This window comes from Budorcas taxicolor, chromosome 8, assembly GCF_023091745.1.
Source record: "Budorcas taxicolor isolate Tak-1 chromosome 8, Takin1.1, whole genome shotgun sequence".
NCBI classification, from domain to species: Eukaryota; Metazoa; Chordata; class Mammalia; order Artiodactyla; family Bovidae; genus Budorcas; species Budorcas taxicolor.
This window is the reverse complement of record NC_068917.1, coordinates 77,911,140-77,933,572: the sequence shown is the minus strand read 5'-3', so window position 1 is coordinate 77,933,572 and position 22,433 is coordinate 77,911,140. Positions and strand designations below refer to the sequence as shown.

The 22,433-nt window shown below is 50.3% G+C and overlaps 1 protein-coding gene across 1 annotated transcript; it reads left to right on the top strand.

Moving 5' to 3' along the window:
• Positions 1 to 375: 375 nt before the first annotated feature.
• On the top strand, positions 376 to 6,217 carry AQP3 (aquaporin 3 (Gill blood group)). Its single transcript, XM_052644971.1, has 6 exons — positions 376 to 525; positions 3,620 to 3,746; positions 4,096 to 4,233; positions 4,571 to 4,689; positions 4,912 to 5,129; positions 5,217 to 6,217. The coding sequence occupies exons 1-6, from the start codon at positions 418 to 420 to the stop codon at positions 5,383 to 5,385; spliced, it is 879 nt and encodes a 292-aa protein (XP_052500931.1). The 5' UTR covers positions 376 to 417; the 3' UTR covers positions 5,386 to 6,217.
• The last annotated feature ends 16,216 nt before the right edge of the window (positions 6,218 to 22,433 follow it).

The window sequence follows — 22,433 nt, the reverse complement described above, 5'->3', positions numbered from 1 at the left end:
TTCCTAACTCGGTGGGAGTCTGCTCTCACTCCCACCGTGGTGGGGATGGCAGGGAGGCTCGCTGTGAGTGGGCCAGGGAGGTCTCTTCCGCAGTTCCTTTCTCCCCAGTGGCCCTGGTCCTGTACGTGCCTTCATCCCCGCATCGGCTCTCTGCCTCCATCATCCCGCAGTTCTCCCGGAGACAATCTTAGCCCTGAGGGCTCCTTCTCACCAGCCTCCCCCAAAACCCAGCGGCCCCTTCAGCCTTGGGGGCGGCCGCCCACCTTGAGGCCGGCGGGACGCGGCGGGCGGGGTTGCGGGCGGGCGGGGCACGTGCCTCCGGCTCTATAAAAGGGCGCCACCCGGTGCTGGCGGCCACTCTGCTGCCGCGGCCGTCCTTTCGCCTCCCTGCCCGAAGCGCCGTCGCCTGCCACCGCCATGGGTCGACAGAAGGAGCTGGTGAACCGCTGCGGGGAGATGCTGCATATCCGCTACCGGCTGCTCCGCCAGGCGCTGGCTGAGTGCCTGGGGACCCTCATCCTCGTGGTGAGTGGAGGGACCTGCAGAAGCCTCTTGCCAGCCCCACCTCCCCAGTCCCTCTCCCCTCTTTCAGGTCTGACACTCCCCCGTGGGGTCAGGGTGAGGGTCCCTCCAGGGTCCTCTTTGCTTATAGCTCTAACCCCCTCTGTGACAGCTCTGACTCTTGCCAGAATGACAGCTGTTACACCCCAATGACAGCTCTGAGCTTCACCCTGTCACCAGTGGGCCAGCCCACAGGCTGTGGGAGTTGGTCACCCCTGCAGTCTGGGACCTCCAGCCCTGTCTGGGTGCCACAGGTTCCTGGAGTCCCAGCCCCAGCAGGGGAGGGTGGTGGTGGGGGCAGTGGCAAATGGGCCCCTATTGAGTTATTTGGGTCCTGGGTGCCTGGCCCCTAATGAATAATTAACCCTCAGAAAGTCTAAAAGTTCCCCTGATGTGAAGACAGTTTGCTTCAGGTGGGGGCAGAGGGCAGAAGCCACGAAGCACACTGCAAGCAAGGAAGGAAGGAGGATCCTGAAGATAAGGATAGGGATAAGGCTGTGGAAGGCAGCTTTGCCCCAGGCACAAGGGACATGAAGTCACTAACGTCTCTCCTTGAGTGCTGGGCAACTCCAGGACAGTTACCCAGACAGATGCGGTCAGCTTCCGTGCACAAGCACACTGGTGTGCATGGGTCTCCAGGATCTGAGTTACTCTGCGGGTTACTCCCCAGTCCCAGTGACTCCCTGGTCATGCCAGTTTCAGTCTGGGTTGTTTCTGGGTGATTGTTTGTACTTCTTGGACCTGGCAGACAGATCAGTTATGGGCTCCGTTTCCTGTCCCAGTTAGTCTCAGATTTTCAGCCACGCTTGTGGTTACACCTGTTTCCCTCTTGGTTACTTCTGGGTTCAGTTGCTTCATTGCAGGGGATGGGATACTCCGTTTGTGCCCCAGTTCCAACCCTAAGTAGCCCCCTGTGGACTAGTGAGATTAACTAGGGGGAAGGAGAGCTGGGTGGCTCCCTACCATGGGTGGTGGTGGTGGAGCAGGTTCTATAGAGAGAGGAAAGCTGGGACTCACCTTTGGCTTCCAGAAACAGGAAGGGAGGATGCCAGGTAGGCTGTTTATCCACACCCCCACACCCCCACCCCCCGCCCCCCGCCCAGACTAGTGGTCCTTCCAGTCATCTGTATCTCTTCTCTCCCAGGAAGGGAATAGGACAGGTGCTTATCATCACCCTGCTCAGAGCCTTGTGTCCCCTGTCCCCATCTGACTGACAGTCCAGTCCCCTGCTGGAGAGCAGCCAGGACAGGGGATATTGTCTTCCCTTCACAGAGGGCCTCCCTAACTTCTCGCTAAGTCTCAGTTTGCCTTCCCCCAAAGGAGCAGTCGGGCCTCCTGCTGAGCCTCAGGATCACTTGGCTTATCCCTGACCACAGAAGGAGGGTGTTATGTTTGTGAAGGCTTTCAGGCTCAGGTGGTTGAGAGGCATTGGGTATCAGTGCCCAAAGAGGAGTGGCTGGGCCAGGAAGACCCCTGAGTGGTGGGTGAGGGCTTGCCTGCACCCCTCTGGGGGTTGGGGACCTAGGGCCTGCAGTGTCGGAATCAGGGCTGGCTTTAAAGCTGGGGAAGCCCCTTTCTCTGGGGCACCTAGTAGGGTGAGGAGAGGGAGAAGGAGGCAGGAAGAAGAGGAAGATTAGTCTCAAGGTGGTGGAACTGGCTCTGACAGCTTCTCCCTCCAAGGCCTCTTGGGATGGAGCCAGGTTTGTGCCTCGGGGAGGCAAGGCGCTGAGGCCAAGGCCTGCCAAGCTGGGCAGGGTGCCCCAGACCCTCACATGCCTGTTTCCGCACACACACAGATACTTACAATCTCTGACCTTTGCTCTCACCTGCCCGCACACCTTTGCCCTGCATTTGCTGCCTCAGGTTTCCTATCTCTTGGTCCTCCTGAAGGGTGATAACCAAAATTCATAACCACCCAGTGCAGCAGGACACGGAACCATCAGAATGAACAAGGGCCCTGAGCACAGGTCTTGTAAAATTTCTGCTGAATAGGCCTCAGAATTTAGTTATGGGGAGATGGGAAAGGAGAGCTGGGGCAGGGCTGGAGTAGCTTTGGTGGGCACCCTGGGGGCTCAAAGTAATAGCTCTTTACAGCTAGTGCAGGAGCATTCTGGGGGCTTTGCGGTGGCTTAGCCACTCCAGTATTCTTACCTGAAGAATCCTATGGACAAAGGAACCTGGCGGGCTATGGTCCATGGGGTCACAAAGAGCTGGACACGACTGAGTGACTTAGCAAGCGTACATAGGAGCATTTTTACATCTGAGCAAGCGGACTGACATACAGCGCACTCTGTACTTGCAGGACATCAGGCACTTTAGCCTCTTGAATCCCCCCATTTCTGGCAGAAAGCTTAGAACCAGTCTCCCCACTTCCACTGGACTGAGGGTCCCAGACTGGCTCGTGAGAGGAGACAGAGTCCTCTGTCTTTAGGATTCCCAAATCTGAGTGGGGAACCTGGGCCTCTGAGGGTAGGGAGGTCAAGGTGAGGGCAGAGAGGAGGCCCTGGGTCAGGGACATGTCAGGGAAGATGAGGGTTCTGAGAGGGAAGCCAGGGGCTCTGACACCCCAGATTAAGGAGAGGTGGATTCAGCCTAATTTGTGGCCTCTGCCCTTTCTCTGTGCCTTCTCCCTGCCAGCTCTTCTTTGGGGCAGAGAGAAAGGCAGCTGCAGGTAGGGGCTGAGTGAGAACTGTCCCACCCCTAGGGACCAGGCCTGAAGGGCTGGGGGAGGAACTGCTCAAGTGAGAGTGTCCCCTTTCCCTGGCTCTTATTGAGAATCGAGACAAATCAATGGAGACGGTTCCACTACCTTCTGGGCTCACTGTTGCAAACTCTGCTTCCAGTCCCTTCCACAGGACCCTGTTAGGGTGGAGCTGGGACCCTGGGGCTGGGAGGGCCTGTCTGCTTATGACTGCAGCGGGAGGGGAGGGATTTGATTCCAGGAAAGGGCTTCTGTCTCGGCACAAAGGCAGGGGGAGGTGGCTGGCTTCATCCCTTTCCTCTGGAGTAAGTGTCACTGGTCTTCACTCTCCCTGCTTTGTTCTGTTTCCTGACACAGATGTTTGGCTGTGGCTCTGTGGCCCAGGTCGTGCTCAGCCGGGGCACCCACGGTGGTTTCCTCACCATCAACCTGGCCTTTGGCTTCGCCGTCACCCTAGGCATCCTTATTGCTGGCCAGGTCTCTGGTAAGGCCTTGTCCCCACCCTCCAGCAACCCCACATGGTGTCCCACTGGGGAGTGGGGTGGGGGCGGGAGTGTTCTTCACAGGGCAGGGCATAGCCATGCCCCAGCTTTGGGCCCTTGAGAGAGAAGAGTGACGAAGGCACTTGATACATAAGAAACTTTGACTCTCACCTCAGAATCAGAGACTAGCAGAGTGGGTCTATTACATAGTCCAACCCACCATTCTGTGCAATAAACCCTTCTCTGCATCTCTGTTCAGCAGAGTCGAAGAGGGGGAGTGTGCGTGGGGAAGTACCTGGCCTCCCCACTGTGGCAGGCGGGGACTAATAGGCCCCATCTCCCTCTGCCCAGGGGCCCACCTGAACCCTGCCGTGACCTTTGCTATGTGCTTCCTGGCTCGTGAGCCCTGGATCAAGCTGCCTGTGTACACCTTGGCTCAGACTCTGGGAGCCTTCCTGGGCGCTGGAATTATCTTCGGGTTGTATTACGGTGAGCATTCCCACCTGCTCTCCTCCACGACCCTCTCCCTCTGCTTAGGACTGACCTACTGGCACCAGGCCTTTCCATGACAAATACCAGGGACCTGCCCAGGCCCCGGGCTTATGACTCATTCATGCACAGGCCCCAGGTTGGGGCCGTGAGAGGAAAGAAATGAGCTGGGCAACCGTGGAGTCAAGCCCTCCACCCTCCATCCTCCCACCCTGTCTCCAGTGACAAAGCAGTGATTACGCTCACCTGAGACCCCTGGGAGTGTGGGCACAGCTTGATGGGGAAGACAGGGGCTCAGGCCTCTCTCTCATGCATGTGGTATCTAAACTGTCACCAGATGCGATCTGGGCCTTCGCCAACAACCAGCTTATTGTATCGGGCCCCAATGGCACAGCTGGCATCTTTGCCACCTACCCCTCTGGACACTTGGACATGGTCAATGGCTTCTTCGACCAGGTATGGGCTGGGGATGGGTGAGGGGCTTGGGTTGCTCATGGGCTGGCTGGGGGACAGGACTCCCCGACTAGAGCAGACTCCTAGGACTCTGCTAGTTTAACCAGCGAAAATCTTAGCACCACTACCCTGAGGAGCAGAACACTGGAGATGCCAAGACTCTTAGAGGGAAGCCAGAGGGTGGAAGGCGGGGGCTCTCCTCACGCTGTTCTCCCCACTCCCCAGTTCATCGGCACGGCCTCCCTCATTGTGTGTGTGCTGGCCATTGTGGACCCCTACAACAACCCCGTCCCCCGAGGCCTGGAGGCCTTCACTGTGGGCCTGGTGGTCTTGGTCATTGGTACCTCCATGGGCTTCAACTCTGGCTACGCCGTCAACCCCGCCCGGGACTTCGGCCCCCGCCTTTTCACCGCCATCGCTGGCTGGGGCTCGGAAGTCTTCACGTGAGTGCAGTCCCCACCTGCGTGCCCCATCCCATTCCCTGCTTTGGCCTGCCCCACCCACCCCTGACCACATCTGTCTGCCCCCAGGACGGGCCGCCACTGGTGGTGGGTGCCCATTGTCTCTCCGCTCCTGGGTTCCATCGCGGGTGTCTTCGTGTACCAGCTCATGATTGGCTGCCACCTGGAGCCGCCCCCACCCTCCACCGACGAGGAGAATGTGAAGTTGTCCCACGTGAAGCACAAGGAGCAGATGTGAGTGGGCGGGGGCACGCCCCACACCCTCTCATGAGCATCCATTGACTGTGCAGGGGCTGCTCCCAGAAGCCCTCTTCATGACTCCCCTCCTGGACTCGGAAGCTTCTTGTCCACCACCTCCCACTAGACAGCCCCCTTCAGCCTTTTCCATCCTGAAGGAAATAGGACCCAGTAGGACCTTCAGCCTGTAAGCTGTGGTGGCACAGGGAGCCCGGCCGATCTAGCCCTTCATCTCCCGGAGGGAGACAGTAGAGAGCAGGTGTGTGAGTGTGTGTGCGGGTGCGTGTGCGTGGTTTTCCAGATATTCAGGGCAAAAGACCGAGTGGAAAAGATGCTGTCGGTGGAGTTGGGGTGGGGGTCCAGAGGAAGAGAGGGGAAGGTGTGGTGTCTATCTGTGCATAAGAAAAGCATGTTTCAGGGGCTCCATGTGGAGGAGGGTCCAGGTACAGGCGTTTCTCAGTATGTGCGTGTCTGCCCTTTCTTCTACTCAGGGGGTGTTATAGGCTTCAGTAGGGTTGGGAATATAAGTAGGGCTAGGAGGAGGGGGCCATAGCCTAGTTGTGGAGCTCTGTCTATTCATAAGTAAGGAACAGGAGAGTGATGGGCTCATGTCACAGTGTAGGCATGAGGGGAGAGGGGGGTGAAGTCCAGGTCATAATTTCATGTTTGCTCTTCAAAACATATATTAATATATATGTATTAATACATATATGTAGTAGATGTTACAGTTTTAGGGATGGGGATTGGGAGACTCCAGGGTCTGCCCTCCTTTAATCCTCCACTCAACACATGTATTTTTGCCTTTTATAAAAAAACAATAAAATGTATGCCAATTGTGTAAATAGCTCTCTGCCTGCTCTGCTGTTTTTCTGGCGCCAAAGAGCTTCAGTGAGTCTGGCCACAGATAACGGGGCACCCTGAGGGTTGTACTCGAACCTGTTCTGGAGGCAGAGGTCAGTCGCGTGGGTCGGAGAGTCCTTCATCTCCGCTTGAACTCGGTGGTCCCACCCCTTCCTCCAAGCTTCCATCCTCCCAGGAACCCCCCGTTGGTGAATCACATCTCCTTCCCGAGCCCTGTGCCCACCCACTACCCCAGGAAGGCAGACTGAAGCCTGCCCGGGGGGGAGGAACTTCCTCTTAAAGGAGAGGACTGCTCTCCAGGAAGTAGTGAGCTCCCTGTTTCCGGAAGAAACCAATCATACTGGGAACCTACCGTTGCCTTTGACACCTCACAGTTGTTTGGGCTTCATCACCTACAACAAGACCTTGGCCACAGCCCCTTTAGCAGCAGCTTCCCTGACTCCAGTCTAGATTGGTCAGTCCATACAGTAGCCAGAGGGATCTTTCTGAAAGCCCTGATGGAAGTGGGCCTCATTCCATGGCTCTCCCCGCTATCTGGAGACAATTCAAATCCCTCCATCCTGCATTCAGGCTCCCCCCCCCCCCCCCAGGACTTGGCCCTGGTCCCCACCCCTCCCCTCACAATGCTCCATCCACTCAAGACTATTCTGTGCGCCGCTGTGTCTTCCTACCTCACTGACCAGTCACTAAGACCCTCCTCATCTGCTCCAACACCTCCTCCAGGAAGTCATTACTGCCTTTACCCTCTCCTCCATTTTTACAGTCAGATGTCTGAACCCAGAGACCACAGCTGCACTCATTCCTCCTGCTTGCTTCAGTTCTTCAGTTTGAGGTACCCCCATGTCCTGTAAGGCAGGGATTGGACTGACTCTGACACCCTGACTTTGCCTAGAGAGGCAAAGGACTCGCCACATTTGGGCCTGGGAGGTTCTGTTGGGACATCATGTGCCCCTTCTCACCTCTTTTTCCTCCCTTACTGTGTGTGCATGCTAAGTCGCTTCAGTCTTGTCCAACCGTTTGAGACCCTCTGGGCTGTAACCGACCAGGCTCCTCTGTCCATGGGATTCTCCAGGCAAGAATACTGGAGTGGGTTGCCATTCCCTTCCCCAGAGGATCTCCCTGACCCAGGGGATGAACTCTGGTCTCCTGCATTGCGGCAGATTCTTTACCAGCTGAGCCACAAGGGAAGCCCTTGAGCTACAGCAAAGTCCTCAGATTTCACTGGAATAAAAAGGGAAGGCAGCCCCAACTCGAGCTCTCCTGCCAAGTTAACTTCACTAAGAGCCAGAGGATACCTTGGTCTGGAGAACTGTGGATTTTAAATAAGCCAACTCTTGCTCGCCAGCTCCTTCACAGATGAGGAGAACATGGCTCAGAGAGAGTGAGTGGCAGATGCATGGTCACACAGCCTGGGCCCTGGGCTGCTAGGGGTGGGATAAGGCAGTTCCATCTTAAGTCTCCACCTACTTGTTGTCCCCAACTCCCAAGAGGCGTGCCTGGAATGTTGAAAGGATCTGAGCCAGAAGGAGTGTCCCTTCTCAAGCCCTGGGGGAGGAAGGGCAAACCGCAGGAGGAGAATGAGGGCTACAGAGATTTATTCCAGCCACACAGGTTCCACCCACCCTGCTATCCTCCCCTGCCTGCCCCATGTCCTTTGTCATCGCTTCCTCTCAAAATCTGTAGTTGACCCTGACCAGTCAGCCCAGGGGGTGGTGGGAGGCCTTCTGGCCCAGTGGTGAACAAGTAGTCAGACCTGGCTTCCAAGCCCAGCCTGGCCTGTCTCTAGCTGTGTGGTACTGGGGTGGTCATCTTCTTTCTCTGAATCTCAGTTTCTTCATCTGTGAATTGGGAGATATTGAGAGGAGGAAGTATGGAAGATATTAGTCAATAAATGTCACTTGGTGATTTTTTCCTGCTGAACCGAGGGGAGGGGGGTTGGTGGTGGAGAGATACTGAAGGCTGTTTTTTAAAGGTCATTGAATTTAATATCCTCTTCTGCCTCAGATTCCATCCATGATTCTGAAGTTCTTGAGTGGTGGGGGGTGATGAAGAAGAGCGGGGTTATGGCTTGCTGTGCCCTAATTTGAAGAAGCTTTGGGAGGAATCGAAGGGAGACACAAGAGGGAGATCACCACGGGCACAGAGGACAGAGGATCATGCAGCCCAGGGAACAAGCTGGATGGAAGTTCACATCGAGTGAGAAAGGGGAAGGCCTGGCCGACCAGTGACAGAAACCAATAGCAGCTTGACCCCTGGGGGCAGGAGGAGGTGGCCCGCCTCCCCCACTCCCTGCTAAGTTATGCCTCTCACCAGGAGTCCTGTCTGGTTCTAAAATGAAATCTCCTTATCTCCTTCAGGAAAGTATCTCAATCCATTTTCCAGGGTGGACTTAGAGAATCAAGACCCTAGAACTCATCTCCTGTGCCTTCATCCTGAGCTAGTCCTCCCCACAGTACACTCTGGAGGAGCTCTGACCTGTTTGCATTGAAATCAGCCTCCCTGAAACCTGAGCTTGGTTTCCGTTTTCTTGTGTGCCTGTCTCTGTGTGCTCACATGCAAGTGTGCAACTCTCAGTGTTGCTGGGTGTGCCTGTCCTTCTCTCAGTCTCTCTGCTTATGGCTTTGGGTCTGTGCCCCTGGCTGGCACACCATGTCTCTGTCTCTTTCGGTGTTTCTGTCCCTGTCTGATGCTTTTGTCTGGATCATTCTATGTGTACTTCTAAGTGAACATCTCATGTACTCAAGTGCTTAAGAGAGTCTGAGTGTCTCTGCTGCCAACCTAGTTCCCAGGGCATTCCTCCTCCTTAATTCCTGGTAATGAGCTCCCTCCTTCTTGCTAACTCTTTCCCCTTGATTTTGTTTGTCTAAAGATCTGGGTGGGCCCCCCCCCCCCAAGGCTTGGGGAAGCATGGGTGAGGTAGAGTTGGGTGGAGTGGGAGGGGTGAGGAGGGACTACTCCACCCTGTAGAAAGACCCCAGAGGCCAGAGACACCCTTGATCCTCACTGGGAGGAGGGAGCCTGTCCTGAGGTGACCCTGAGTTGTGGGCCTGGGAATGCTGGCAGTGCAAAGGAAGGAGAGAAGGAGGAACTGGGGAGCCTATTGATAAATTCTCTAAAGTTGTGGGGTACAAAATTTACATACAGAAATCTGTTCCTTTTCTATACATTAACAATGAACTATCAGAAAGAGAAATTAAGAAAACAATCTCATTTATCATCACATCAAAAAGAATAAGCTATCTAGGGATAAATCTACCTAAGGAGGGAAAAGACCTGTACTTGGAAAACTACAAGACACTGATAAAAGAAATCAAAGATGACACAAACAGATAGAAAGATATACTGTGTTCTTGGCCTGGAAGAATTAATATTGTTACAATGGCCATACTACCTAAGGTAATCTACAGATCAATGAAATCCCTATAAAATGCCAATGATATTTTTCACAGAATAAATAATCTCTAGCAAACAATCTTAAAATTTGCATGGGAACACAAAAGACCCTGAATAGCTAAAAATAATCTTACGGAAGAAGAGCAAATCTGGAGGAATCATGCCTCTCCTGACTTCAGACTAAACTACAAAGCTACAGTAATCAAAACAGTATGGTAATGGTACAAAAACAGACACATACATCAATGGAATAGAATAGAGAGCCCAGAAATAAACTCATGCACTTTTTTTCAATTAATCTATGACAAGGGAGACAAGAATATACAATGGAGAAAAGACAGTCTCTTCAATAAGTGGTGCTGGGAAAGCTGGAGAGCTACAAGTGAACGAATGAAATTAGAACATTCTCCAACACTATATACAAAAATAAACCAAAAATGGATTAAAGACCTAAATGTAAGACCAGAGACCATAAAACTCCTAGAGGAAAATAGGCAGACCACTCTTTGATGAATTTGAAGGGTACTGTGCTAAGTGAAATGTCAGACAGAGAAAAATACTGTATATCACTTTTAAGTGAAATCTAAAAACTGTAACAAACTAGTGAATATAACAGAAAAGAAACAGACTCACAGATACAGAGAACAAATGTGTTTACCAGAGGTGAGAGGAAATGGGGGAAGGGAAATGTAGAGACAGGGGATTAAGAGGTACAAACTATTATGTATAAAATAAGCTATAAGGACATGTACAATAAAACACGGACTCCACTGGCAGTTCAGTGATTAAGATTCTGTGCTTCCATTGCAGGGGGCACAGGTTCAATTCCTAGTTGGGGGACTAAGATCCCACATGACACACAGTGTGGCCAAAAACAAACAAAAAAAAGCACCACCCCCCCACACACATACACATACACAAAACACAGGGAATATATACAATATTTTATAATAACTATAAATGGAGTATAGCCTTTACAAATTGGGAATTGAGTCTTCCCTGGTGGTCCAGTGGTTGAGAGTCTGTCTGCCAGTGCCGGGGAGATGTGTTCAATCCCTGCTCTGGGAAGATCCTGTAAGCTGAGGAGCAACTGAGCCTGTGAACCACAGCTACTGAGCCCATGTACTGCAATGACTGAAGCCCATGCATCCAGAGCTCATGCTTCACAACAGGAGAAGCCACCGAAATGAGAAGCCTGCTCACCACAGCTAGAGAAAGCCTGCAAAGCAACAAAGACCCAGCACAGCCAAAAATAAGCCAATAAATCTTTTTTAAAATTGTGAATTATTTTCACTCAGGGAACTCTAACAGGGGCTCTGTGACAATCTTAGAAGGGTGGGATGGGGAGGGAGATGGAAGGGAGGGGACATGGGTGCAGCTATGGCTGATTCTTGTTGATATATGACAGAAAACCATAAAATTCTGGAAAGCAATTATCCATCAATTAAAAGAAAATAAATAACATGGCAAAAAAATTGTGAAAAATTTTTTCTATGTACCTGTAGCATAATATTTTTTTCTTAAACAATAGTCTTTATTTTTGCATAAAATAAAGCCGTACAAAATGAGGCAGTTCTTCAAAGGGTGACTTGGAGCTAGAAAATCCATCCTGAGCGTGAAAGTGTGTTAGTCACTCCTCAGTCATGTTTGACTCTTTGCGACTCCATGGACTGTAGCCCGCCAGGTTCCTCGGTCCGTGGGATTTCCCAGGCAAGAATACTGGAGTGGACCGTCATTTCCTCCTCCATGCAACATAAAACATTGTGCATCAACTATACTTCAATTAAAAATAAAGACTAAACTACAAAAAAAATTTTTTTTTTAAATAAAAGGTACTGGGGCTCTCAGACGGCTCACCTTGGAACACTGAGTGGAACATCTGAGTCCTAAGCAGGCAGAGGAGTGGGTGCTGTGGCCCAGCAGCTGGGGCGGCCTCCTCAGGCACTCAGTGTCTCCTTGCCTGGGGCCTCAGCCTTTGGTGCCAGGCTTATTTGAAGTAAGAAGAAGGATGGCAGCAGAGACAGAGACTCCACCCGGTCTAGGCACTGTGGCTGTCCCAGAGTGGCACCCGCCTTGCATAAAGGGGAAACTGAGGCCCGGAGTCTCTTTCAGGGTCACAGAGCAGCGCAGCGAAGCCTGGACTAGAACTCGGCTTATTGCCCCCAACCTGGCTCCCCTCAACCGCTTTCCCAGGCAGCATTTTGCAGCATCTCAGGGAGCAGGACTCCCAGTCCAGATCACCTGAGTTTCACAAACCAGCCCTTCCCAGACCTGGGCCCTTGGGCATGTGGCCTTCATTTCCTCCAGATCCCATCTCCACCTGCTCTGTGCCCCTAGGAGGCTAATGTGTGTGGGCGGCCTCCCCTGGGCCCTCTTGCCCTCTGGTGTTCAGGTGGGTTTGGTCAGTGGGGGGCATGACTAGGAAATCAGAAGGCAGTGTGTGGTGAGGGTGAGGGAGAAATGTATTCCTGCCTTTTCCAGGGGAGGAAAGCTTTCACTGCATCCAGTAACCCTGCTTTCGCCTCTTGTCTCCTCTGACTGAGGGGGAGTGGCTGCCTACTCCTAGTGCCCAGGCCACCCCCTGCCCCTGCCCCACCTCTGTAAATAGTCCCTTCACAAGTTCTCTTCAGTGAAGCCCTCCTGGATATACCATTTCTGCTGGTTTCTTGACAGATTCCACATCTCTGTTCTTTAGTTTCTTCATCTGTAAAGTGGGGATAGTAATAGACATACCTTATTAAGTTGCACAAGGTGAGGATTGAGTGAGTTAACACATGTATGGAAGAGTGCCAGGGTAGCAGTAAGTGCTGTAGAATATACAATAGTAATAATAGTATTATTGTCATGCTTCTTGGCAGGAAAACAATGACAAACCTAGACAGTGTATTAAAAAGCAAAGACATTACTTTGCTGACGAAACTCCATAGAGTCAAAGCTATGGTTTTTCCAGTAGTCATGTATGGATGTGAGAGTTGGACAATAAGGAAGGCAGAGTGCCAAAGAATCGATGCTTTCTCACTGTGGTGCTGGAGAAGACTCTTGAAAGTCCCTTGGACAGCAAAGAGATCAAACCAATCAATCTTAAGGGAAATCAACCCTGAATACTCATGGGAAGGACTGATGCTTAAGCTCAAGCTCCAATACTTTGGCTACCTGATGGGAAGAGCTGACTCACTGGAAAAGGCCCTGTTGCTGGGAAAGATTGAGGACAGGAGGAAAAGGGGACGACAGAGGATGAGATGGCTGGATGGCTTCACCGACTCAAAGGACATGAACTTGGGCAAACACCAGGAGATGGTGAGGGTCAGGGAAGCCCAGCATGCTGCAGTCCATGGGATCCCAAAAATTTAGACATGATTTGGTGATTGAATAATAATAACAACTGTCATGCCTCCTTCCTTGCGAGCTCCAGTGCACTGTGGGGAGGGAAAGTGTGAAGCCAGACTTGGAGAGAGATGCCTGACTGTCCAAGTCTATCTCCTCCAGCTCCTGGCTGCTTGGTGCTTCCATGGGGCCTTGGTTACCTGGTTGTTTAGCCTCAGTCCCTCCAATTCAAGTGGAGCCAACTTTCCCGAGGAAGACTGGGGCCAGGGGAGATGAAACCAGAGACCCTTTGCCATCCTGGCTCTTCTCCAGAAAGTTCAGGCTCCTGAAAAAAGGCAAAGTAGACACCCCACATTTTGTGGAACTCTGGGGATCCAGTAGAGGTTGAGAATGGTTGTGGTGATGCATTAGGGGTTTAGAAGGAGAGAGTTAATTCCAGGGAGGTTGAAAACAGAAGCAAAAACCCTAGTCCGCATATTTCCAAATCTGGTCTCTTTGCTAACCAGGAAGCCCTTCCTCAGGGCTCACTGCCTTCCTGCTTCAGGTCCCAGGACAATTATCATGACACTGGGGGGTCTTCTCCAGCTCTCACCAACACATTGGGAGTTCCAGCAGCTTTGGGAGGAAGAAAAGGGTCTGTGTGCCCCCTGCCAACTCTGCATATGGCCAAAGGAGAGGAGGCCTGAGGGTCACTGGTGTCTATGGATCAGCTTGAGTTTGCCAGTGAGGTGAGCTTATGAAGGAACTGAAAACTGGCAAACCTGACACCTGCCTGGACCCCTGGTCACACCTTCAGGTCAGACACAATGTGATGTAGAGAAGGGGTGTGTGTCACTCATCTCTGTCTCCAGAGGTCTCTGGGGATGAAGGCTTAAACCAGATGCTATCATCTCGACCAGCTTCTCTGATCCTTGCTCTGGGAAGCCTTTTTGGTCCACTAACCTCTGTGCTGTGCTATGCTTAGTTGCCTAGTCGTATCCTACTCTTTGCGACCTCATGGTTTGTAGCCCACCAGGCTTCTCTGTCCATGGGATTTTTTTCAGGCAAGAATACTGGAGTGGGTTGCCATTCCCTTCTCCAGGGGATCTTCCCAACCCAGGGACTGAACCCAGGTCTCCCGCATTGCAAGCAGATTCTTCACCATCTGAGTCACCAGGGAAGCCCCTGCCTTTTTTCTGGATGCCCCTGCGGGGAGTGACAGGCTTATTTTGGCAGTCTTCCTCACTGTGCTCAGAGTCCAGCGAGCCTGACTGGGCAAGGGGAGGGAGGACTCTGGGAATCCTGATAATCATCTGGACATGGTCCACCACTCATCTCCATGGAGATGCCCTCCCATACCCAAGGAGGTACCAGGAATGGCCTGCCTACCACCCTCATCCTTTGCCTCTCTGCTCAGGGTCACTGCCAGGGCCTGGACAGAAGCGGATGAAGGTGGAGAAGTGGGGTGGGGACTGGTTTAAGCAGGGAGGCAGGCTGCGGTCCCCATCTGAGGAAGCTCTTTCCCAGGAAAGGTAGCCTTTAGCAGGGGGACCCGCAGTTCCACATCAAGGATGGAGAAGGGAAATTGACCCTGGCCTGTGGACAAAGTCTCCCCTTGATTGGACTAAAGGTTGATAGCTTGAGCTACCTTCAGCCCTAAGATAAGCGAGTGTGACCACATACACAAGAGGGTGTGTCTGTCATAGCTGGTGACAGACTGGAGGGACATGTTCATTTTTCTTAGTTCCCTGACCGAGGATTGAATCTGCGCTCTCAGTAGTGAAAGCTCAGCGTGCCACAAAGTCAGTGGACTGGCAGGGAATTCCAGAGGGGTGGGGGGTGTGTGTGTGCATATTCACACAAGCACATTTACATGCTCACTCGCTCACTGACTAACACATTGAGGCACACTCACTTCACATTCAATCCACCTATACTCGTAGTACATGCACTCTCATACTCTTTGACAGTGACTCATCCACACTCAGGTGCTCAAACACGCCTAGATACACTCCTGTGCACCCAGCACATCCACATGCAAGCTCTGACACACACCTTCACTCCATGACCTCACACACACATACACTTTCAGCCATGCGTGCTTAAGCACACATCAACACACTCACTCACACTTGAATACACATTTACCCAGCTTGAATACACTCCTGCTTGCAGGTTGCCGGAAGCTACACAGTGTGCAATGAGTCTGATGTGGGTGGTGCTGAGTGTAGAGATAAGGGGGAAAGAGGTGGACATCACAGAGGTCAGGGTGTGGGCTTGGGGGAGCCTTTAGGTGTTGAGGTCACAACCCAGAATTTCAGGGCAAGGGGTTAGGAAGCAGGAGCTTTAGAGCAAGTGAATGAGAGTCTCAGTGGCTGGGCGGGGCACCCAGTAACTCCTGACAAATACTTGCTGAAAGAGAACAGCAGGACAGACTAAAACTCCCCATTTCCAGCTGGTAGAGCTGCCTGTCTGTGTCACAGAAGTTTAGAATCTTGGGCAACCAGAGAGTCAGGTCTATCTCACCGTCTGAACTCAGTGGCTCCACATTCTCACTGCCATCCTGCAGAGCCAGAGGGCTGAGTTTCAGATGCAGGTGGCTGCAGACACAGAGAACGGATTTGCACTTGCGGTTTCCCAGGGGGATGGCGGAGAGGAAGGGATGGAGTGGGAGTTTGCGGTTGGCAGATGCAATCTATTATATAAAAGTCCTACTGCATCACACAGGGAACTATATTCAATATCCTATGATAAATCATTATGGAAAATAATTTTTTAAAAGCATTTGTATTTTCCGGGGGACTTCCCTGTGGTCCAGCGGTTAAGAATCTGCCTTGCCATGTAGGGGATGTGGTTCGATCCCTGATCGGGAAGTTAAGATCCCACATGCCTCGGAGAAACTAAGCACACGTGCAGCAACTACTGAGTCTATGAGCTCCAGAGCCTCTGGGCCACAACTAAGGAGCCTGCATGCCACAACTAGAGAGTCTGTGCGCCTCAAGGGAAGATCCTGCCCAACCCAAAGAAGATCGCATGTGCCACCACAGAGACCCGATGTAAATAAATATTTTTAAAAGTTTTGTATTTCCCAGCTTTCAGAACTGTGAGAAATAAATATTTATTGTTTAAGTAAGAAAATAAATGAATCAACAAACACAGGTGACTTGCATGAAGCTACTGGGTCAGATGGTGCCAATGCAGATCTAGGTCCCAGCCTCAGGGGATAAATTCTAAGCCCAGGGACACCTGACCGCGGAGAAACCAACAATAAACCGCCTGGGAATGAACAGGAAGTGAGTAAATTCTGGCCTGTCCCGGGGATTTGGGCTCTAACCAGGAAACAGGGGGACCTGCTGAGGTCGTTTAAGATACAGAAGGTCAAGGAGATATACAGAAACTCTGCAGAAAAGCTCCTAGAAAGGTCTCATGTGTAATGTAGTACCTCTGGTTTTTCTGCCAGAGGGCTTACATTTAATTTATTTATTTGTTTGCATATTACTTCATCAAATATCTATTGAGGATTTTTTTTCTTGCCAGGTTGTGGTAGGTACCAGGATTACCATAATGAATAAGATACATATGCAAGATCAGATAGGAAGTCTCTGCACAAAAGAGGAAATCTAATTTGATCTGGTTTGAGCAACTGTGGTGATTCATTGGCTCTGAAAAATCAGAGGGAAACTTCAAGTGAGGCTTGATCCAGCACTCACATTCACTCTGCTTTTCCTCTCCTCTTTCCATGGTGTCAGCCTCATCCTAAGCCTGGGTTCTCCTATGGTTCCAAAATACCTGGCAGGAGCAGGCTAGAGGGAGCATCTTTTTCATGGCAGTTCTAGTAAATATCCAGAGGCACACTCTGATTGGACCTGCTTTTTATCATACCCAGCCCTGAGTCACAAGCACAACTCAGCTGATTAGATCAGTTTAACTCACATATTCCATCTCTGGCCTTAAGAGAGATGTTGGCTCCATCTGAACAAAATGGATTCCCAAATGGAAACGAAGACTCTTAGGAAAAGGAAAACCAGGGACTACTAAATAGTTCCTGTCTTCATGGAATGTAAAGACTAATTAATGGAGGAGACTACACATATAATTGACCAGACGAAATTGGGAATTGGGACATTTTACCAGAACAAAGGGCTTCCCAGGTGGCGCTAGTGGTAAAGAACTTACCTGCCAATGCAGGAGACACAAGTTCAATCCCTGGTTCAGGAAGATCCCCTGAAGAAAGGCATGGCAACCCATTCCACTATTCTTGCCAGGAGAATCCCATGGACAGAGGAGCCTGGTGGGCTACAGTGCAGAGGGTTGCAAAGACTTGGACATGACTGAAGTGACTTAGCATATGCACATATACCAGAACAAAACACTTCTACAGGACTGGATACATAATTTGTGGGGCCTATTCTAAAAGGAAAATGCAGGGCCCCTTATTAAAGAATTGTTTAGAATTTCAAGACAGCAGCAGTATTAAATCAAATACAGGGCCCTTCTAAGGCCTGAGTCACCTGTCCTTAAAGACAGCCCAATTCCTCTCTATTGAAACCTGAAGGAGAGAAGGGATCAGCCAGATGGGGTATTCTGGGTAGAGGTAACAGCTTGTGCAAAACCCTGGAGGCAGGAGGTCAAGTTCCCTGGAAAAGTTGGAAAGAATTCAGTTGTGACTGGAGCTTAGAGTGCCAGATGAGATTGGAAAGTCGGTGGAGCCGGGGTCTGGTAGGAGCCCGGCCATGGTGTATCTGGGAAACTGAAGCTTCCTAAGGCTCTTGCTTAGTGGTCTCTGTAAGCCTATCCATCACCAAGTTAGGGGACAAGGAGGAGCCAGGTGGGTGCCAGACCCTGCCTTGGATGGAGTTCAGACGCACAGTGAACAGATCAGGAAAGTAAGGGAAGCATGATGAGAGGCCTGGGTGTCAAGAGGATCAGGCTGCTCAGAGACCCAAAGCAAGTTCCACCACCACCCTGCCTCAGTTACCCCTCAAAGACCACAGAAGGTGTTGCATGAGATTATTTGGTTCTTAACTTCCTCTCTAGCTCTAGGATTCTGTGATTCTCTTCTGAGGTTCTTAACAGTCTTAGATGATGGAAGGAAGGCAAAAAGGAAGTGAGGGAGGGAAAAAGAAGGGAGGGAGGAAGGAAGAGAAAGAGAAAGAAAGGGAGAAAGAAAGAGAAAGAAATCCCATTTTTGTAGCAGGTCTTTATGTTAGTAAAACACTGCTGGAGGCTTGGGGAGCTGGAGGGAGTTTACTTTGCACAAACACATTCAAGTTGGTATCAGACATTCTTGTTCTTGGAAACCACATTGGCTCCTCCCCAGTGGTGATTTCTCACTGGCCGTTTATCCTACTTGGCAGCCTAGCCTCTGGCCACATCATGGGTTTCTTTCCCTTCTTACCTTCCCTCCTCACGTTCTCCCTCTAGATTGCTCACTATACTGTAAACATTTTTGGTATTCAGCCGAGCAAAAAAATCACTAGCATAGATTCTGCACTTTGCTTTAATTGGAACTCACCCTCCTCAGGTTTTAAAAAGTAGTCTGCTCTCCTCCATTAAGGGTGTTCCCAGGTGGCGCTAGTTAGTGGTAAAAGAACAAGTCTGTCAACGCAGGAGACATAAGAGATGCAGGTTCGATCCCTGGTTTGGGAAAATCCCCTAGAGGAGGGACTGGCAACCCACTCCAGTATTCTTGCCTGGAGAATCCCATGGACAGAGAAGCCTGTCAAGCTAGTCTTTGGGGTCGCAGAGTCAGACACCACTGAAGTGACTTAGCACACATGCTCCTCCATTAAAAGGGAACAGAGCTTTCTCTCCATTGTGACTGCCATTTACTTGTCTGTCCTTGAGACAGCATCGGGGAGACAGGAAACACAGGTTTTGTTGTAAAAGCTAGCCCCTCATTTGTTGCAAGGGGCTCCCTAAATATTTGCAGGGTGACAATATACAGCCTTGATGTACTCCTTTTCCTATTTGGAACCAGTCTGTTGGTCCATGTCCAGTTCTAACTGTTGCTTCCTGACCTGCATATAGGTTTCTCAAGAGGCAGGTCAGGTGGTCTGGTATTCCCATCTCTTTCAGAATTTTCCACAGTTTCTTGTGATCCACACAGTCATAAGCTTGGGCATAGTCAATAAAGCAGAAATAGATGTTTTTCTGGAACTCTCTTGCTTTTTCGATGATCCAGCGGATGTTGGCAATTTGATCTCTGGTTCCTCTGCCTTTTCTAAAACCAGCTTGAACATCTGGAAGTTCACGGTTCACGTATTGCTGAAGCCTGGCTTGGAGAATTTTGAGCATTACTTTACTAGCGTGTGAGATGAGTGCAATTGCGCGGTAGTTTGAGCATTCTTTGGCATTGCCTTTCTTTGGGATTTACTTTGTTACTTTGCCAACAAAGGTCCGTCTAGTCAAGACTCTGGTTTTTCCAGTGGTCCTGTATGGATATGAGAGTTGGACTGTGAAGAAAGCTGAGCGCTGAAGAATTGATGCTTTTGAACTGTGGTGTTGGCGAAGACTCTTGAGAGTCCCTTGGACTGCAAGGAGATCCAACCAGTCCATTCTGAAGGAGATCAGCCCTGGGATTTCTTTGGAGGGAATGATGCTGAAGCTGAAACTCCAGTACTCTGGCCACCTCATGCGGAGAGTTGACTCATTGGAAAAGACTCGGATGCTGGGAGGGATTGGGGGCAGGAGGAGAAGGGGACAACAGAGGATGAGATGGCTGGATGGCATCACGGACTCGATGGACGCGAGTCTGAGTGAACTCCGGGAGTTGGTGATGGACAGGGAGGCCTGGCGTGCTGCGATTCATGGGGTGGCAAAGAGTCAGACACGACTGAGCGACTGAACTGAACTGACTGAAATATTTACAGGATGAATGAATGGGATTATCCAAACTTCCCCTTGCAGGCCATGTTCTTTTCTCTCTCCTTCCAGGGAATGGTTATGACAACGTATTAGAAGAGTCAGCTGTGGAAGAAACTGGTGGAAGCAACAAATCCTTGGCTACGACAGTTGTGGCAAAAGTTGCATTCTCCAAGGAGAGGGAGGCTGGGGATTCTTGGTGGGTCTCATATGGGGCTGGATGTGTACCCAGGAAGGAGGAGGCAGCAATGACACAGAGGTTACTTGATGAGTCTGGGCATAGCCAAGAAGGGCGCCCAGCCAGCCCTAGGAGCTGTGGCTGTGCCCAGAGATCTTATCTGAGCCTGACTGATGGGTCGGTACTGAGTCATGGGCCCTGCAACCTAGGAAAGAGTTCTGATGCTGAAACAAGTCCAGAGAAGGGGGCAGGGTGGGTATCGTAGTTTGCCACCAGCACAGACATCACCACCCACACTTCCTGTTATGCCTGGGTCACGTTTATGGTTATCACTCATCTCCCACCCTGTCATTTACTTGCCACCCTCCTCACATCCCTGCATCCCAACTACTACTGTGCTTTCTTAACCATGCTGTCACTTGACCCAGTTCCTGTCACCTCTGAGTCCTTGGGACTGTCACCTCTTTTCCCCATCCCCTGTTAGTTCACTGGCATTATCCATTTCTGTCTGCCCCCATCACGAACATCACCATCCTCCTGTCTCCCGCCCCTCATCTAAGTCTCAAAATGGGCTTTCCCCTCTGGTGTAGACCTTCTCATCATACACCCATTCTGAGCCTTTGCCCCTGCCTTTCTGGCCTCTGGTCTCCTCTGGGCTTCTGAATCTGGAATTGCCAAGCTCCTTACCTTTGCTCCCTGCTCTAGCCATGGGAGTTTCATTTCACTTTGTGTCTGGACCCTGGGGCCAGGCGCTTATTCCCAGAGTACTAGGTAGAGGCCGTGCCAGGAAACCATGAGTCTTCTCTGCCTGTACCTATGCCACCTGGCAGTTCCTTCCACTCAGCCTAGGTGTAAAATTTCCACGTATTAAATTGACTATTGGGAATTCCCTGGCAGTCCAAGGGTTAGGACTTGGTGCTTTCACTGCCATGCGCCTGAGTTGAATCCCTGGTTGGGGAGCTAAGATCTCACAAGCCACATGGAGTGTCCAAAATAAATAAATAAAAACTAATTAGACTATTTCCCTTTTTAAAATTCCTTGATGTTCTATCCCTCAGACTATTACCTAACCCCCATGATACACTATAGCAGCCCAGTACTTTGATATGTAATACTTGTGATCAACTACTTCTTCGTATAGTCATTTGTATATAAGATATCTTGCCCACCAGACAGGACGCCCTGGGAGGGGGGTAGCTGTGTTTGTCTCGGTCATTGCCAGGTCCCCAAAGTCCAGTACAATGACTGGCTTCTGGTAGGGATGCAATGAATGTCTGTTGACTGAATAAATACTATTTATTGAGCACTTAGCTACAGGCACTGTGCTAAGTATGTACATATCCATGAACTTGTTCATTCCCTGTTGTATGTTCGGTGTCCCTTTTAATTTTGTTTACTTTTGAGCACTTCAAGAGCTTTTTAGCTGATTTGGCACAAGTGCTTCTGACAAAGTTCAAGCAGAGAAGCACATTTCCTGTTACTCATCAGAAAGTGAGAACACGGAGAAAGTCAGTTACTCCCAGATCAAGGGATAACACTGTTGTAATCAGGGCAAAGAAAACCGCAGCTTGTAATGCCACCTCTTGATTTCATCTTTCTGCTCTCCAAAGGAGATTGAAGACGCAAGGGATTGATGGGAGGGGGGTACCACAAGAAGATCACTTCTGATCTCTGGAAAGCAAAAATTAGATCCTCTCCTCACATCAGAAACTAGTGGTTTTTGAGGGAATTCCTTGGTGGTCCAGTGGTTACAATGCAAGGGCTTCGCTGGTAGCTCAAGTCAGTGAAGAATCTGCCTGCTGTGCAGGAGGCCTGGATTTGATCCCTGGGTCCGGAAGATCCCTGGAGAAGGAAATGGCAATCCACTCCAGTACTCTTGCCTAGAAAATCCCATGGACAGAGAAGCTTGACCGGCTACAGTCCATGGGGTTGAAAGAGTTGGACACGACTTAGCAACCAAACCACCACGGGGAACTAAGATCCTGCAGGCTGTGTGATCTGGCCAATAAAGCAAAATAAAAGCAAAATTAACAACAACAACCAAAAAAAAAACACACAAAATGATGGTTTTGAGAGGTAAATATACAAAGAGTTAAAGTAAACTTGGATATTTTTCATATTATTTGTCCCTGTTATTTCATTTTTGGGAATTTATCTTTGGGAAAATAATTGAAGATGTAGACAAAGCCTTTGCCCAAAAATCTTCACTGCAATGTTATTTTACTATTGAAACATTGAAATACAAATATATATGTACCAATAAAAAAATGAAATATAAAATTTAAAAAGCTGAAAACAAACTGAATGCCCAATGATAGAGAACAGATTAAACAAAGTATGGTTTGCCTCTTTGTTATTAAAATCATGGTTCTGAAGAGTTGATAATTATTCTATAATCATGGCATTAGGTGAAAAAGGCTTTATACAAATAGACGTGCACAGAATTGTTT